Here is a 14973-nt window from a genome sequence, read left to right as displayed (position 1 = left end):
ATCGTGTCACTCTCCTGCCCCCAAACCCTGAAAGTGTCCTGACAGCGTTGGGAGTAATTTGAACTATTTATTATGATGTACACACATTGCAGTCTGGCCCCATTCTAATGACTGCTCCCTACTCCCACCCATGGGCTCAAAGGCTCTCATTCTCAAGCCTTATGCTCTGGCTGGCCTACTCACTTTCTTTCAAAGAAACTTTATGTACTTAAACTGAGCTTTTGCTCACTCAGCCACCCTCATTTGGACTCCCCCCATTTACTCCCACTCCTCCCCAGCTGACTCCCCGCCTTCCAGGCACAAATCAACCTCTCTAACCCACAAGTCTTCTCCCTTGTATAGATTCCTGTAGAAGTTATTATTTATAAAACACACCACTTAACCCCATAGCCTAAAATTATGTAAAATGCATTTTAATTTCTAAAGATAAAGGACCTTTGTTTTTTTTTTTTGACCTTTGCTTATTTCTTTCATGATAATGAATTACTTCTATATTATGCTTTACAGTTTATAAAGCAATTTCACATGTATTATTCTCAATAAATATCCTGGTAACTTAAAACAACAACCTCCTACTTAGTGGCCACATCTTGGTCTTTATTTATTTTTAAAGTTTATTTCTTTATTTTGAGAGAGTGCGAGCAGGCTCAGCGCAGAGCCTGATGCCAGGATTGATCCCACTGTTAGATCATGACCTGGGCTGAAATCAAAGTTGGACACTTTATCAACTGAGCCACTCAGGTGCCCCCAGATCTCGGTTTTTAAACACCATTCTCTAATAAAAGGACTCAGGACTCTGGAGAAATGGCTCATTTGAGGACCAGGGCAGAGAAAATACAAGATGAGCATGCAATTCTTATAGTAAAAAGTAAGGAAATGATCAAAAAAAGAGGGGGCATATGAAAGGGATACAGGTGCCAATCTGAAAGAGCTCTCACTGGCCAAAGCTGAACTAATTTGAATAACAAAATAAATAATATCAAGAGTGCATATGGATAAATGACAGGAAGAACAAATCTTCCATATAGAAGAATTCCAAATAATACACATAGATACTCCCTTCCAGGAGGTGGAGCCAAATCCCCACTCACCTTAAGTTAAGGGCTGGACTTTGAAAAAAGGGGGAAAAAAAAAATGTTACTTTCCAGTGGAGAAACCTAGCAGACAGCACCTTCACCATGAAGGCTAACATCACCCATGATGTCATGTGGGGATCATCTTCCCCGAGGATGCAACAAGAAGGGCACTTTATCTGTGGTCTTCCTCACTAAAACCTGGTACCCTAATGCAATCGTGAGAAAAACAAATCCAAACTGGGAACATTATACAACATGCTGCCACACACCTCAAGTGTCAAGGTCATGAAAAACAAAGAGAAGACTGAGAATCCACTGCAGACCGCAAGAGACCAAGGAGGAATGCCAACTAAGTGCAATGTGGTATTCTGGACTGGATCTTTTAAGAAAAAAAAAAAAAAAATTAATAGACAAACTGGTAATGGTAATATAAATGGTAAAATACCAATGCTGGTTTCTTGGTTGTGATAAACACACCACAGTAATGTTTAAGATTGTAACAGTAGGATAAACTGATACTGGGCACGGGGATGAGAATGCCTTTATACTACACCTTTAAAACTTCCTGTATCAAAAATCACAAGCTTTGCCTCAAGTGTTCACTGCTATTATTAGCCCAGGGGACACCTAACCTGCAGCCAAGACTGCAGGTCTCCCTTCCCTCCTCAGTAAAAATGTTCTGTACTAAGCGGCAGTACCTCTAATCCCAACTGGACATTTTCCTTAAGTCCTTTGGGTGAAAAGATGATCAGAAAATAAGTCTGTGGGGCGCCTGGGTGGCCCAGTCAGTTAAGCGTCCGACTTCGGCTCAGGTCGTGATCTCGCAGTTCATGGATTCAAGCCCTGCGTCGGGCTCTGGGCTGACAGTGCAGAGCCTGGAGCCTGTTTCGGATTCTGTGTCTCCCTCTCTCTCTGCCCCTCCCTTGCTCGTGCTGTGTCTCTCTCTCAAAAATAAACACTAAAAAAAAAAATAAAGTCTGAACAACTCAGCACAAACAATATTAAGTTCATATGAGTGCTTGTGAATAAAGGCATTTCAAGGTTTTGGAATCTAGTTCATTTGACCAGATATTTAAGTCTCAGTAGGATTTAAAAAACCAACCAACCAACAAACTTAAGTAAAAATAGATGGAAACACTTTAAAAGACAAAACCTAAGCAGTACGGGTGCCATAAGGTTTTTAAAAAAATGTACATTAAAAAAACCTTTTTTTTGATGTTTATTTATGCTTGAGAGACAGAGTACGAGCAGGGGAGGGGCAGAGAGAGAAGAAGACACAGAATCCAAAGCAGGCTCCAGGCTCCAAGCTGTCAGCACAGAGCCTGATGCAGGGCTCGAACTCATGGACTGCAAGATCATGACCTGAGCCAAAGTCGGACACTAGACCGACTGAGCCACCCAGGTGCCCCAAAAATGTAATTTTTAAAAAAAAGACCTTGGTTGTTTGACAAGTGACCAACAAACTGCTCGACATGTGTGAGTAAAAGGAGGTAATATTAAGATTTATAATGAAGAACCTTAATATCTAGTTTAAATTTGATATTTAGTACTAAATTAATATTTAAACCGAGACTATCTTTGGCAGACCAGGATGCATGGTCACCCTAACTGTAAATCTAATTTTGAGAAACACCGTTATATTCTTGTAGAGGAAATATTATGATGGCCTACTTACTAATTAAAATTTTAATAATACGGAATCCAAAAAGCAAGTCACACTTAGAATTTTATAAGACTGAAGACAGTGACAAAGTAAGGTACTTATTTGGTCTACAAAAACCTAAGCTTACTAATGATATCACCTATAAAAACAATGATGGTGTATACATAAAAAATGATGAGAAAGTAATAGGATTTTAACATAATTACTTCACATTGCAGATATGCCCATATGGACACAAATGATTAAAGTCTGGCTCCATATATGCAGATTTTAAATTTGGAGCCCTACTATGTACAAAAAATTGGAGAATGCCTATTCAAAACCAAAAATTAAAAAATCCAAAAAGATGGTAACTCACTAAAAAGCTTACCCAAAGAACATTTAAAATAGAAGACATTTCAGTTCAATATGGTAATCTGCAACTAATGACAGGTTGAACTTTCATTAATAAAACATCTATTTTCTCAATAAAGTATATAGATGTTTTATTAAATCTACACATAGGAAGGGCTAAGGTTTTTCTGAAACATTTACAACAGATAAAATTAGGGAAGCCTGAAAGATTTCAGTAAACACAACCCCTAGTGTTAATCTTCATTTTTATACACTCAAAAAAGTATATGTCTGACTAAAATCAAACCAAACCAAAAACTCCCCAAAATGAAAATTCTAGCACAAATAAATTATTCAGATTAAATTTAAATATGGTATTTTAGTTACAGTTTGGACTGTGGCTATCACTGTATTTTAGAAAAAGGCTTTGATATTAACTGCATTTTAAAACAGATGGAGCATATTCCATATACTAATAAAAATGAAACACAAGAATTCTTTTCGCCAAAATAGTAACATTGGAAATTCTATTTTATTCATGCTACATATAGCTCAAGTTTGCATTATGATGTGATTAACTAGCTATGCAGTAGCCTTAATATAAAAGCAAAGTGTTATCTCAAATTGGAGTCTGTGTCCTAAAGGACTTACCCATTCAATTTATTGACCTAAACATTTTTCATTTTAGTATTATTTTTACATTAATAGCCAATTACTTCTCCCTTCCAACAACTTACACTTACTCTACACAGGAAGGCTTCAGAATGACAACCTTTTCCTTTTCCCTTGTTAAGTATTCTGTACACCTAAAATAGACCAAACTTCAGGAAAAACAATGAGAAATGAAAGAAATCTCTTGCTGCCTTTAGAATGACTGAGCTCTACACTCAAGAGGCAACTCTGAGTTGAGAAATTAAAAAAAAAAAATGGGAAGAGGCAATATAAAAATCTCCTAGAATGTAGAAGAAATTAGACTAGTTTAGTTTTCTTTAATATCTTCTTTAATAAGACATTACAGCACACAACTGAGCCCCAGTGTGTCAGTTAAACATGGGGATGTAGATCCATATGAAGTAGAATGAAACAAATTTAACCTTAACCCCATTCCTTTTGGCAATTAGTGGAAATACAGAATACAAACGGACCAATTCTCTCTCAGTGTCTCAGATTTTATAAAGTCTTTGAAGACACCATAAGTTTTATAATGAACTTTGCTGTGGTCTGTTAAAGAATCTTCAAATTAAATAATGAGGATGCTTAAGAATTTTAATTTTCCCCTTAGAGCAAATTTAACTCAAACATAATAAAGAAGGGATTGTAACTAATAATCCTTACGTGAAGTATGAGAATCAATGTCTTATGCAAGACCAATGCAGCTATTTTCCTATCACTGAGATATAAAGTTAAATATGGTGTCTTCAGCTGCTTATAAAAAAGGGTTAAATACAAGAACAAAAAGCTTTTATTCTGAATTACAGCCAGTAAAACAAATGAAAAAAAAAAAATAAAACCAAAACTTGTGAATGGTTTTTAAATGATTTGTTACTAAATGTAAACATACATATGGTCAAAGCACTTTTAAAAACCTTTAAATTGTAATTTAACCAGAACTTCTGTAATACCCACCACAAGCAATCAGGCAAATTCTAATGTTCTGGTAACCAACATATTAGGAAACAACAGATATTAAATCTGAACTTAGGAAATTACACGGAAAAAAAAGACTATTTTAAAGTAAGAACATAACAGAAGTTGCTAAGAAACTATCACCACTGAAGCTTTTCCTCGTAAATATCTTATTTTAAACTTACAGTGAAGTCAAACAAGGTGGGCAGAATACGCACAGCTATGAAACAAATGCAGTGATGAATTACAGCAGAAAGAGGGAACGCGCTTTGTGACCCACAGGATCAGATTCGTGGCTCTAAGCAATTACCAGTAAATAGTTGAGTTTTCTTCCTATTATATTAACTTCAAATTTTAAACCGAGTTAAAGCAGTTTCACTAGTAAAGCTAATAGCTGACAAAAGCAAATTAGAAGGACCCTAAAATTAGTCTTCCTTAACTGGATGGGATATACCTCATCCATCGGAACCAACCCACTTCCCCATCCTTAGAGCCAAAAGAATGTGGACATTGGCCTATTTTAATACTTTTCTAGTTCAGACAAATCATACTGTACAGTCTTTGATTTCAGGAACCAGTACAAAGTAAACTTCTAAAACCAACCATTCACTTACAAACGAAAGGAGGGAGAAGGTTCTGGGAATTAACCCAGCAGCAAGTCATTCCAATCTTCCTATTAAGGAAAACCACTCATAAAATTGGCCAAATTATTAATAAATTCCATCAAATTTGGAGTTTTAATCTCAAATTAATGAACCTGAAGAATTGTGAAAGAATCCATAGGTGTAATTTATATAAGATAGATCTTCACCAGTTCACATGTGATCCATCAGGTTTTGTATTAAACGAAAGCTGGATTATTTCGTTACGGCATATACTTCAGAACCTATTCTTTCAGAAGGGCTCACTGAAAATCCAACCACATTAGGAATTTGTCAGTTATCTAGAGGGTATACCTGGCTGGCAGCTACGGCCAGGTCACACAGCAGGCTAAAATATTCCAACCTCAAACACAGGAAATGATCAGAGGGGGAAATGACACATGGTGGTAATATACCAAGGCAGCAGGTAAGTCATTCTTCACCTAGACCAGCAGCTGCCAATAAAACTATGAATGAGTCTGCTCCAATGTAACTAGCGAACCTGCCACTGAGCTGAGAAAGGGAGATAGGAACTGCGCTTGCAATTCTAGCTGACGAATTCATTAGATTTTTATAAGGCAAATAATGTGGAAGGTTAGAACAGAATTTCTAGAACCATTTATCCTGTGATGTTGTAAAATCAAAGTACTACTTTATTAAATGAGTTATTTTACACAATATGAACATCAATATAATTACAATTGTAAAAAAATTTTTTATAACAAGGATGGACTGATTTTCAGATTTCCAAATCAGAGTCAACTGTACATTTACACAGAATTGTCTTTGCATGAAGCCCAAAAGGGAACAGCATAAAAATGAGTGTTTCTGTAGCCCCTTTATTTTTGCTGATCAACAGTTTGTTAGAAAAGCAGCTGCAGGTTTGTTACCTAAGGTCTGAGACAGTAGAAGAGCCAAAGGTGTCGTGAATTCACCTATAAAACATAAATGGAATTTTCAGTGAATGTAAGCATTGCACAAATACCACTTATACGCATTTCAAATGTCTAAGAAAAATGCACCACATGCATAAGCTACCAAGTCATTCTGATGGATCTGTCAATGATTTTATACACAAATCTTTGATAAATTTACTTTAAAAAGGAAGTTATCTCACACCATCACCACCACTTAGGGAAAACAAAAACCACACAAAAAATGTAAACTGATTATTTTCAAGCCACTATCAAGTTTATACAGTGTAAGCCCACATTTTGCTACATATTTCAATGCATTCAGAAGCTCTGTTAAACACTCTAAAATACCTGCAACAAGGCACTCAGGAACATTGTTCTGCATCATTTCTGGGAGCAAGACCCTCAAATGCCTTTGTAATAGTTACTTTCTTTAGGCTGGTAAGTCTCTTCCATTCTTGGACCAGAGCTGGCCAGCATCACCTCAGCCCCCCATTTTGGGCTACAGTAGTAAAAACTTGGGTGTTTCAAAGGCATTGAGAAGATCTGGTTTGGGAAAATGGGTTTTTAACAGTTGTGAAGGTAAACACTAACTTAAAAAAGGGGAAGCAATAAAATCTCAGCTAGAAAAAAGGTAGACATTAATTTCAGTTACAGAAGTAATTTTGCTCTCATATACAACCTTGACATTAACAAATGAAAAGACAAAAGGTCAACTACCTGTAAACAACTTTATGCCTGAACATCAGCCAATTCTGGAGGAAGTGGAGTCTTAGGATGCTTGCTTTCAAAGTGCTGCTTGAAGGTCTTAGGGTCTGGCATTTGTGTCTAATTTTTAAAAATGTGCAAAAAAAGAGTTAGACCTTATTCATGAAATAAAAATGTGTTAACTTTTCAAATCCTGAGCCTGCTCACGATAGACAATCGTCTCAAAATACTTTGAAGTTCCTGCAACTAGTGGCTGGCATATGAAAAAGGACCTCGTAACAAAGAAATTCCTAACGTATGACCGTATTTCACATATGGTGAATAGAATAGGTGGGTTACATAAAGGATTCCGCTTGTTTAACAGGAAACAAGAGATAACATTTACTTAACACATTATGTTAAGCAGGTTACCTGAATTCTCATAGGACCTTCCCAGTAATCTTAAATTAGTTCCTACTATTATTCCTCATTTCACGTAAGAAACTAAAACCTAGAGTGTAATTTGTCCAAGATCTGTTTCAACCTCATACTGTACTTCAGTTCTCAAATGTTACACTACACCAACTTCCCTAGGCAAGGACCTTCAGTAATTTATTCTCTTGCTCAGGCAGTTAAACAAAACACGAAATACAAGTTTTGGCTATTTTGGCTATTTTTGGGAGTTTAAAGAGGTGAACTACTCTAGGTCTTTTATTATTTTTTAAAACTTGATTTACTTATTTAGTGTGTGTGTGTATGTATGGGGGGGGGTGGAGGGAGGGAGGGGCGCGTGCAATCGGGGTAGGGGCAGAGAGAGAATTCCAAGCAGGCTCTGTGCTGTCAGCAGAGAGCCCACTGCAGGGCTCAATCCCACTCAGGAGCGGAGATCAAGAGTCAGATGTTTGAGCCACACAGACACCCCTACTGTAGTACTTTCAAATCGAAGCATTTACTCATCAGTAATTTAATGAAATTTACTTTTACCCTGTCTCTTTCCAAAGAGAATTTAAAGTTGCTCACTTGCATTATTTTCAGTGTCTCAAAGCTCAGTATGAACAAGATACTTAATGTAATAGGTTTCCTCTCTTAACAAGAACTTTCATGTAGTTTGAAACTTCAATTTCGGGGCGCCTGGGTGGCGCAGTCGGTTAAGCGTCCGACTTCAGCCAGGTCACGATCTCGCGGTCCGTGAGTTCGAGCCCCGCGTCAGGCTCTGGGCTGATGGCTCAGAGCCTGGAGCCTGTTTCCGATTCTGTGTCTCCCTCTCTCTCTGCCCCTCCCCCGTTCATGCTCTGTCTCTCTCTGTCCCAGAAATAAATAAACGTTGAAAAAAAAATTAAAAAAAAAAAAAAAAAAAAAAGAAACTTCAATTTCATCAGTAATGCCTTCAGATGATAAACTTTAGTTTTGGAATCGTGTCTTACCAAGATCCCTTCCCACAACCCTACCAAGGTGTGGGGCTTTGGAAAAAAATACATATACATATGTATACATGCATATGTACTGGGCCACCGTCACCATGTATTTTTCCTTTGGCACTTCTATTCACGAACTTCAAAGGTGCTGAGCTTAAACAAAAAAGCAAGAAAGAAACTGGCTTGGAACTGAAGAAAAACTTCTTTGAAAGGAAGTGTGGTATGGTGGCCTGGAGGGTGGGCTCAGGAACTAGACTGCCCAGCTTCAGATCCCAGCTCTTCTCTGTACTAGCTGGGTGACCCTGCATGAGTTATTTAATCCCCATGGCTCAGTTTACTCTTCTGTAAAATGAGAATAATAAAAGTCCTTTATCTCAGAGGGTGATTTTGGGGATTAATGTGCTCATACGTGTAGAACACCAGATAAGCACTCAATAGTTGTTATGACTACTCTTCAAATCTAATAAAACATATGAATTCTAGGAAAGGCCCTAACGTAAAAATACTCTGTAGAGTTTTGCAGACCTCCTAAGAATTTAGTAAAGAAAAAAGACAATTACATAACCAGGGGTATACTTGTGTCTCGTACAGCTCTAAACTAAGAATGTAGATCTGACTTCTTACAAAGTTCAAAGTGTAGTATCTGCCCTGAAGAAGACATCTTTATTCTTCACGAGGAAAAGGACTTTGCTTTGTTCACTCCCTTCCCCCAACACCTACAGAACTGTGCCTGGCCACAAGAGCCATTCAAAAAAATATTTATGGAAGAGACAACTGAAGATGGAAACCTAAAATAAGCAGCTCTCCAATCTATCTATTTTGCCATGGCTGCAAAACTTTAACCTCGATACAGCAAAGTCTAAGCAAAGAACTGTCCACAGGAGGGTTATGCCGTCCCACTCCCCTTACCCTACAGACAGTGCAGGTATATATTAAGGCAGCTTTGGCAGCAGCCTTTTGGTCATGTCCTTGTTTCTTCTTTTGTCCAGCTTGCTTTTTGGCATTTTTCTGCTGCGACTGAATCTTCTGCTGTCCACGAGCCATATCTAAAAACAGAAGTTGAGGCATTAGAGTGATTAATACCGAGTAATCGAAGTATGGTAATGCTCTCAAGAGTTGAAGACTTAAGTTTTATAGAGCTGTCAGTCAAAATGTATGGGTTTTCAAATTCTCACATACAATGCTACTAGAGAATAAATTAGTACAACCACTGTCGAAAACTGTTTTGGTGTACTCTATAAACCTAATAATTCCACTCCCGATATAAATGCAAATGTACATATACACCCAACAGAAATGTCGCATTTCCCAACAGAAATGCAAATGTACATATCCACCCAAAGGCAGTACAAGAATGTCCAGAGTACTTGTTTCCAAAACTGGAAACAGTGCAAATTCCAGTTAATAAAATGGATACATAACTTGTGGTATACTTATCAATGGAATACTACCTGCATTCACAAAGAAAAAACTATGGTTACAAGTAACAGGGTCGTATCCAGTGTTAAAGAAAAGAAGCCAGACACAACATACGGGTTGCATACAGTTCAAAACAGGCAAAGCTAATCTAGGAGGTGGTGACTGGGAAAAAAGGGCATGGAGGGCAGTTGATACGTTCTATCTCTTGATCAGGGTAATGGTTATATAGGTGTGTTCACTTGTAAAAACTCACTGAGCTGTACATCTAAGATCTGTATAGTCTGCCGTACGTAACCTTCAAAACTTTACCAAAAAAGTTTAGCACTCTTCCCCAAGCAATTGCTTGATCACTTTGCAAAGGTACTTTCCCTTTCTAGTATTAACTGTCATGAATTAAGATTCTTACAATTTAAGAGAAATTTAGAGCTGTCATCTAAAGGTTCTGAAGGAGATCCTAAGAGCAGTGGGAACTGTTCTCCTAAATACTCAGGTTACATAAAACCACTATGCTATTCTAAATCTTTCTAAACAATTGATCTTTGCAGGATTGCTGGAGAAATTACTAAATAAGATTAAATTAGTTCCCAATTGAGAGAATAAACCTTGTAAAAAGGGTAAAGGTACCTTTACAAAAATGAAAGGTACCACTTTTTACTACTGATAGTCTGAAATGAAGCTAAATGGGTTAAAAATAAATGTCACTGAAAAAGTTACTTTTACTTTTTCATTAAATTTAAGTCTTCTTGGAGCACCTGGGTGGCTGTTGGTTGATTCTTGATTTCAGCTCAGGTCAGGATCTCGCGGTTATTGAGTTCAAGCCCCACACTGTCAGTACAGAGCCTGCTTGGGATTCTCTCTCTCCCTCCCCTGCTCTTGCTCGCTCTTCAAATAAACTTATAAAACAAAAACAAACAAAAAAAAACAACAAAAAAAAGAAGAACTGCAGAAACTTAAAAAAAAAATTAAAGGCTTCTCAAACCAAGAAACAGATTCTTAACTATAAAGACCTGATGGTTATCAGAGGTGGGTAGGGGGATGGGTGAAAATAGGTGATGGGGATTAAGGAATACACTCATCATGATGAGCATTGAGTAATGTATAGAATTATTGAATCACTAATATTGTACACCTGAAATTAATATAACACTACATGTTAACTCTACTGGAATTAAAATAAAAACTTAATAAAAAAACATTAAAGTCTTCTTTTGGGCAACACACGTTAAACCTGCTCATAAAGGGCCTAGGAGCCCCAGCTACCTTTTAAATATATTGAAATTGGGTCCTAAGTAGAATTCCTATGTATAGCTTTGACTAGCAATGCAATTAAATTTTAAACTTCTAAATCACTGCAGGGCATGAACATAACATGGACCTACATCACCTCTGACCAGAAAACAGTACTGGCTTTTTCTGACTGGGATCCTAATTAGTTAATGAATATAAAATCAAAGCATTTCATAGAAGCACATGAGGTTCTCCCGAAAAAAGGAAAAAGGGAAACTGAATACATAAATACACTGCTTGGACAAGTTCCCACTAGTATTTAACACTGAACTGAAAGTCAAGTAAAATATAGAAGAGACTCAATGCTTTTCTAAAAAGCCAGCTATTTTAACAAACTACAAAAATTTTTAGTATGCTAGCCTAATGTAAGAACCCCGTTCCCATATAATGGTAAATATTACCAGATGTGTTAGTCCTTGAACACCAAACTTCCATTTTCGCTTTTCAAAAGCCAAATATTTATTATTTCCAAGCCAAACGGAATGATTTTAAGTATATTTAACTACAAATGTTATGGCAGCATATCAAACCTGTTCCCACAGAAACCGTTTTTAGATACTTGAGTATGATGTGGATGCTAACAGGTATGCAATCTTTATGTATCCCAGTCTATTATAACATCTTGTATCAGTACCTTATGTTAGAATACTTCAGTCCTCTCAGGCTTCTGAACTCTTCTACACAATGTCTGCCATGCATGCTAACACTGATTTTGCGGGTAACCTCAATTGTTTTAATGCCACTGATTCCTGAAATTTCTTTGATAATTACAAGATATTAGCTATTCTGATATCACTTTCAGGCAGTGCTCTGTACAATGTCATGAGATGAATATTATTTTTAACTTTTCCACCTAGCACTTCTCCTAAAATATAACATTACACTACAGATTTAACCTATTTTCCACTGTCATCTAAAGTAGTAAATAAAACCATAAAAGCTTTGATAAGTATAAAGACTGTTGTCACTTGTTCTTATTTTTAAAACACAAAACTGAACACCCCGTAAAGGAAATCGAATCAACAGTCTAAATGCGTGGGGTAGGCCCCTAACTTCCAACAACTCACTGCATTAATTTCCTTTCTGAAAGCAGAAATGCAAACGAACAAGCCACCTGCTTTTGGACAGCTCAACTTAAGAAATGCTCTCAAGCCAAATCGAATTTTCTACAAAATCTTAAGCACAACTTCTTAATTACATACGACAAACTCAGGGGCAACAAGTCACTTACAAATACCTTAAACGCAGATTTTTAATGTTACTCTTATTTACTGCAATTTTCCGAGAGGGCTGCAAAGAGGGAAGTAGAACGAATAAAGAGTTGTTCTAAAATGAAGAGCTTTTACAGGAGGCAACAAGTAAGGAGTGCCCCCTAAAATCCTCTTAAAACCCAAACAACTGAGTAAGAAAAGATTTTTCGATCCAGGAAGTAGGATCATTCTCCATAACCATCTGAAACGAAGAGGCCCAGGCAGTGATCAACATCCTGACCCCCACGTTTTAACTACATCCGTTCACCGAGGGTAGAGAAAAGCACCAGGAGTAAGGTCTATCTCACCCAACACTTGACCGACCCCAGCTGCAGCCCGGCCCACCTTCCTTCCCAACCGGCCTCTCCCGCCTCGGGGAGCTCCTTCCCCGGTCCGGCCACACAGCCCCCACCTACCCGCCACTCCGCACAGATTCCGGCCCGAGACGCGCCTCCCCGAGGCTTTGGCCGCCCCAAACCCGGCCCCTTCGGCCACGGGGAGCCCGGGCCTCGAGAAACCGACCAGCTGCTGTCGCCAAGGGGTAAGGTTACCGCTCCGCTCCGCGGCCTGCAACCCGGCCACCTGCAGGGCCTGGCAGGCGCCCGAGCTCTCCCTCCTGCCCGCGGCCCGCGCTGGGACAGGACGGGCCGCCGCTTGGGAGACGGGGAGGCCGGCGGCCCCTCGCGACCCGCGGCGACCCCGCCGCCGGGCCCCCACCCCGGCTCCCGGACGTCCTGCGGCGTCAGCGCCGCCCCCACTGCCGCTCACCCGGGCCGGGACAGTCTTGTGTCGGAGAGACCGCGCAGCGCGAGAGGGCCGGGGGAGGTGGCCGGAGGGAGAGCAAGGGGGAGCGCGCCCAGCACCGCTTCGGCCTCCTCCACCCGCCAAGGAGGGGAAAGAGGAGAGCGGAGAGCACAACAGCCCGCGCCTCGAACCCGCCGCCGCGCGCGCCCGCCGCCGCCTCAGCCTGGGGGGAGGCCACTACGCTCGTGCCCGCGCACGCCGCGCAGCTCTCCCAGTCGCCCCAGCGCCCGCCCGCTTTTCGCCGCCCACTCGCCTTCCTGCTGCGGCCACCTCCCCCGCCCCTCCTCTGCTCGCACGCCTGCGCCCTTTCCGGTCGCGCAGGCCAATGGCAGCGCGCCCCTATTACATAAGCGCCAGGGGGCGGGGCCTGGCGGCGCCGGCGACCCCTGCGAGACGGGAACTGCAGGGGACGTCGCCCTCTGTCCCCGGCGCCCCTCCTCTCCCGCGTGCGCTATCTAGGCGGCTTCAGCCGGCGCCGCGCCGCGTGTTCGCTGTCCTGCTGGGTGACGGCCCGCGGCGTGTTTCACAAGTCGCTCGCTAGCACACTCACTCGGGCGGCGGCCAGCCTCGGCCCCCGCGGCCCTTCGCACTCGCCTCCCGCCTCGCCGGCGCCCTGTTATGCTGTGGCTCCGGGGACTGGCCGGGAGAGGTGCGCCAGCGCCGCGGCGGCGTGGGACACCGGGCAGCCCGCCACCCGGACGCACCGCCGCCCTCGCCCCCAGTGCGGCCCGTGGGCCCGGCAGCTCCTAATAGGGACGCGGCCTTTGTTCTCTCATCGGCCTGCCTTTACCGCGTTCCCACGGAAACCCCGGTTATTTACTTATTTACTTATTTATTTATTTTACCAATCTGGGGTTTTTAGGGAGTTCAGGATTCCAGCCTCAGTGTTGCTGGCTAGGGCTCCCTGATCGGATTAGCGGACTACTAACTATACAGAGTTGCTAATATTTGGGGGAAATGGCTAAGTTGGGTTGGTTTGGTTTCTCTTGATTTATAGGCCACAACAGCCAACTTCCAGTATCTGATTAAGAGCGATTGCGATTGTAACGATTATTGTATCTGCTGATTATCTGGAAAGGGCATTTTAGACATTGGCTTTATTCTCTCGTGCACCCACCCCACCCCCCCTTGTTGGTTTCTAATTAGATTTATTCGTAACAAGGAAAAGGGAGGCTTTTGCATTTGACCCAGTCACCTTGCCCATAGTCTCCACTCTCCCAAATTTGCCTGTAAGTGTGCAGGAGTTGCTAGTTTAATATAACTACATCCCAGGTTAGCTGGACTGGGATACAAATATTACAACTGAACTGTTTAAAATAACCAGGAAAGGGGCGCCTGGGTGGCTCAGTCGCTTAAGCCTCCTACTTGAGCTCAGGTCATGATCCCACAGTTTGTAAGTTCAAGCCCTTCATCAGGCTTTGTGCTGACAGCTCAGAGGCTGTAGCCTGCTTGGTATTCTGTGTCTCCTCCTCTCTCTGCCCCTCCCATGCTCTTGCTCTGTCTCTCAATAATAAATGTTAAAAAAAAATTTTTTTAATCTCTTTAGTTTTCAGTTGTAAGCTAATTTTCATCACCACATGCCCAAATAGATATTGACCAAAGGAACTGGAGGTGTCTAGAGAACCCAAAACTTGGCATATCATGAAGCTCTAGCTTAATCAATATTCACCATAACCATAATAACTGTATTAACCTGTCTACTAGAAGGGGATTGTGGTATTTGGAGAACCTAGAGACAGGAAATCCAAAGAGTTGTGTTTGGCCATGAATCAGAGTGGGCAGTGGAAAGGGACAGCGAAATTTGGCCAGCTAAGATAAGTCGTCTTAACTAGAGAGGTGATTTTTGCTGTGAAATAGT

General features: G+C 40.8%; 1 protein-coding gene across 4 annotated transcripts; it reads right to left on the bottom strand.

Annotated features, from left to right (window-relative positions):
• Positions 1-5966: 5966 nt before the first annotated feature.
• Positions 5967-13689, bottom strand: ZNF706 (zinc finger protein 706). Of its 4 annotated transcripts, none has more exons than XM_086695147.1 (4): positions 13666-13689; positions 9265-9401; positions 6974-7081; positions 5967-6274 (listed from the first exon to the last, which is right to left on the bottom strand). In XM_086695147.1, the coding sequence occupies exons 2-3, from the start codon at positions 9397-9399 to the stop codon at positions 6986-6988; spliced, it is 231 nt and encodes a 76-aa protein (XP_086551273.1). In that variant the 5' UTR covers positions 9400-9401; positions 13666-13689; the 3' UTR covers positions 5967-6274; positions 6974-6985. The 4 variants fall into 4 exon arrangements, with proteins under 4 accessions (XP_086551273.1, XP_025778404.1, XP_025778403.1 ...); XM_025922619.2 differs by lacking the exon at positions 13666-13689 and adding an exon at positions 13080-13212; XM_025922618.2 differs by lacking the exon at positions 13666-13689 and adding an exon at positions 12728-12861.
• Between the last annotated feature and the right edge of the window lie 1284 nt (positions 13690-14973).

This window comes from Puma concolor, chromosome F2 (assembly GCF_028749965.1).
Source record: "Puma concolor isolate L17-30 chromosome F2, mPumCon1.1.hap2, whole genome shotgun sequence".
NCBI classification, from domain to species: domain Eukaryota; kingdom Metazoa; phylum Chordata; class Mammalia; order Carnivora; family Felidae; genus Puma; species Puma concolor.
This window is presented reverse-complemented; position numbering and strand designations above follow the sequence as displayed.

Bases quoted from the DNA above. Each gene is read 5' to 3' on its own strand.
- ZNF706 (XM_086695147.1), bottom strand. From the start codon at position 9,399: ATGGCTCGTGGACAGCAGAAGATTCAGTCGCAGCAGAAAAATGCCAAA. The intron at 7,082-9,264 runs GTAAGGGGAGTG...TTTAAAAATTAG, and splicing joins ATACCTGCACTGTCTGTAGG to ACACAAATGCCAGACCCTAA.